This window comes from Cyprinodon variegatus, unplaced genomic scaffold (genome assembly GCF_000732505.1).
Source record: "Cyprinodon variegatus isolate N-32 unplaced genomic scaffold, C_variegatus-1.0 Scaffold114, whole genome shotgun sequence".
NCBI lineage: Eukaryota > Metazoa > Chordata > Actinopteri > Cyprinodontiformes > Cyprinodontidae > Cyprinodon > Cyprinodon variegatus.
In genome coordinates this window covers 86,677-90,098 of record NW_015150567.1, presented here as the reverse complement: position 1 = coordinate 90,098, position 3,422 = coordinate 86,677, and the positions used below count along the sequence as shown (strand labels likewise).

Sequence of the window (3,422 nt, the reverse complement as noted above, 5' to 3'; positions counted from 1 at the left end):
CCATGAAACACAAACAAAGTAACAGTATAAATAAAATATTTCTAACAGTTATTTATCTCTTATTTTAATTTGGGACTATGAACATTGCTTCCTATTTGTGACTTGATTCTAAAATATAAACACCTGTTAGGCCTCATTTGAAACTTTGCAAAGACTGCAGCAGAAGGATAAAAATAAACTTTAACTTTTTGCAGGTTTTTTGAGAGACTTTCTTGGCTGCATCAGGAAAATAAAAATGTTTTCCTCTCCATAGTTAACCAGGTTCTCTGCCCATGGATACTTTATGCATTGTAGTGGCAGTGGAACGGGTAACAAGCCAGGGGAGAAAGGCACACACGGCTCCAAATTGCACATTAAGACTGGCCGTGAAAAAAAAGAAAAGAGTTAAGTGAGGGTTTCAAAATAAAAATGAATCTGGTTGAAGGGACACAGAAAAGCTTTCACACCTTTGCAACATTTCCACTGATTGACCAGAATATCCTAGAGGCGATCTGACACAAGTAGCAGCAGCAGTATGGTTGGATTACTTTTTCTGATGTAGTATTCTACAAATACTCTGAGTGCAGCAGTGGAATGGTTACTTTGACTCTGATATGTGGTTTTCTGAGCTCTCTGTCATCCTGCCATGTCTAAAGGACTATGGTGAGGGTGACCTTACTGATGCTGCTGTTATGCCAGATTATATGGTGCTTACAGCAAACCGCATGTAGGGATGTGGAGGAGTCTGTGGCATCAGAAATGACTATGTATGAAGGTGTATGCATCAGTGACTGTCACTTTGATAATAAAAAAAAACTGTCTAAAAAAGTTAATGTGTGCTAACAAGTAACTTTCGTCTTTAGCTCAAATTTGACCTTGCATTTGATCCTGCTGTAACGTTTTAAGCACATGCTTGTCCTGCTTGGTTGAAGGATGATTGCACTGGTCTATCAGTCCCTACGATGCATAGGGTAGGAACGTAGATCAACCGGTAAATCGAGAGCGTCGCTTTTTGGCTCAGCTCTCTCTTCACCATGACAGACCGGTACAGCGCCCGCTTTATGGCAGACGCTGTGCCAAACCGCCTGTCGATCTCCCGCTCCCTTCTTCCCTCATTCGTGAACAAGATCCCATAGCTCTCGTTTTTCTTTTAATTTTTCAGCCTGATCATAGGTTTTGTGGTTGTTTGCATCCGTCTGAGAACAGAATAAACAGCTTGTTTATAACATGATGGCCTAAAACTTTTCTGATTCTATTTCTAGAAGTCATCTAATGTTATCCAATGATGCTGAATACATTTCTGAAACATCCCCAAAGATATTAAAGTCATGCTTTTCCTCAAAGTTTCTCACCTAATTCTATTTACGGGGCAATCTAGACTGGGTGAAAGGGAATCAGCAGTGAATTGTTTTGGGGTTTTTTTTATCTGCATTGCAATCAAAGTGGTCAGTCACTGTGAAATTCACTCCTATATTCTTTCCTTCTTTTTGCATTATTTGCAATAGACTGCAATCTCAAGAACATCCAGCTTTATTAATCTTTGACAGATTTCACAGGATGTGAATCAGGCAGAATTTCATGAATGCAAATGGAATAATTCAAAGATGCAATCAAATATACGTTACAGATTCCTTCAGCCATTGTTCCTTAACGTTTGCTTTCTGTAACGCTCAGTGTTTCTCCTCATTGCAGCTCGGTGGGCCTCGCTAAAGCTGCCCTGGAGGCCATCAATGGCTTCAACCTGTTTGGAAACCAGGTATTTGAGCAACGCATATTTTTTCTGACTGGTTTAATGTTTGCATTTTACTCTTTATTAAATGGCTTTAAACTAAGGGTCTCCTTGAAGAATTCAAAATGGAGCTCCGGCTCGATGCTTGGGTCTGTTTCAACAGATGTTTGCACACACTGTGATCGATGGCCACCGCTGATCCCCGTTTGGCTTCCTACCTGCTGTTTTGCACAATCCATTAGTGCATATATTCTCTTTTTTCTTGCTGTGCAACACTAAAAAGAGACTCGTTTATTAGACCTGACAATAGATTAGAAGCATTTCTTTATGCCCCTTCATCTCAGCAGCTGGACTTTATCCAGAAAATGCTTATCTGGCCTTTAAATCCATCAGAGAAGAGGATTCATAAATCCTAATGTGTCAATGCTGGCTTTAGTATAAAGCTGTATTTTTCCCTTTCTGAGAACGGAAATATTTGAACCACGCCGGAAAATAAGAGACAAAGCGCTCAACAAATCGTACATACATGAATGCAGCTTGATTTCAGTTAAAATCAATGAAATGTAGGGTAATTGTAGGTTTTGGGTTTCTGGTTCCTTTAAGGAGCCTCCAGCATTTGGTTTGTGGGATTAGAAAAAAGGAATTAAAAATTGGCAGGTTGGACCGCAAAGGAAAGCAGGAAAAGTCTTATCAGCAGATCTCTACCCAAAATGGAGTATGTTTTCAAGCTGAGCTTGTTAAATGAATTTACTGAGGTGTCAACTTTTTGATCCATGCTGTGCGGAGCATCTGTAGATGTGATTCTGTGTGTCATCAAGTCTGTTTTTCCTGTGTGGGAACGCTTCTGCACCAGCTCTCCGCTTTCTTATTAATGACTCTTATCAATCTTGATTCCCCTGCTGACTCTCAGCCGTCCAAAACCAAATGCAACTCCCTCAACCCATTTAATACAAACTGGACTCTGCTATGGCGCTTATCACCGACTCCAGGCTGTGTGAATCACATTTAGCTTTAATACTAGCTCAATGGATACTCAGCTTTCAGGTTGAGGGAGCTTTGATTTCGTTTTACTGACCACCGCTCCCCTCCCAGCAGCTGCAGCGATACAGGGATGGCGTCTTTTCTGGTAAAACAAACTGAACCAAACAAATAAAACTAATATAGTCGACCTTTAAAGCACTTGTAAGGCTCTCCTTACATTCATGTCAAAGCTACTTTCTGTTGTATTCTTTCATATTAACAGCATCTGCATGTCTCAGATTAGATTCTCCAGGAAGGTATTTGAAATAGAATGCATGTTGTTCTAAATGAAGCTTTATTCACTCTCCTTAACTTATTTTACTATTCAAGTTGTTTTTTTTACCCACCATATATATATATATATATATATATATATATATACATATGTAAAACTAAATCCAAGTAAAGTGATAATTCCAAGTAAAGCGATAATTCCAAGTAAAGTGATAATTCCAAGTAAAGTGATAATTTCAAGTAAAGTGATAATCCAAGTAAAGTGATAATTCCAAGTAAAGTGATAATTCCAAGTAAAATGATAATCCAAGTAAAATGATAATCCAAGTAAAATGATAATCCAAGTAAAGCGATAATTCCAAGTAAAATGATAATCCAAGTAAAGTGATAATCCAAGTAAAGTGATAATCCAAGTAAAGTGATAATCCAAGTAAAGTGATAATTCCAAGTAAAGTGACAA

The 3,422-nt window shown here is 38.4% G+C and overlaps 1 protein-coding gene across 1 annotated transcript in view; it reads left to right on the top strand.

Annotated features, from left to right (window-relative positions):
- Nucleotides 1–3,422, top strand: part of phkb (phosphorylase kinase, beta) — a 145,938-nt gene that overhangs the window by 56,639 nt on the left and 85,877 nt on the right. The window contains exon 7 of the mRNA XM_015375180.1: nt 1,672–1,735. Coding sequence (XP_015230666.1) covers nt 1,672–1,735 — 64 coding nt within the window. The remainder of the gene's footprint in view (nt 1–1,671; nt 1,736–3,422) is intronic.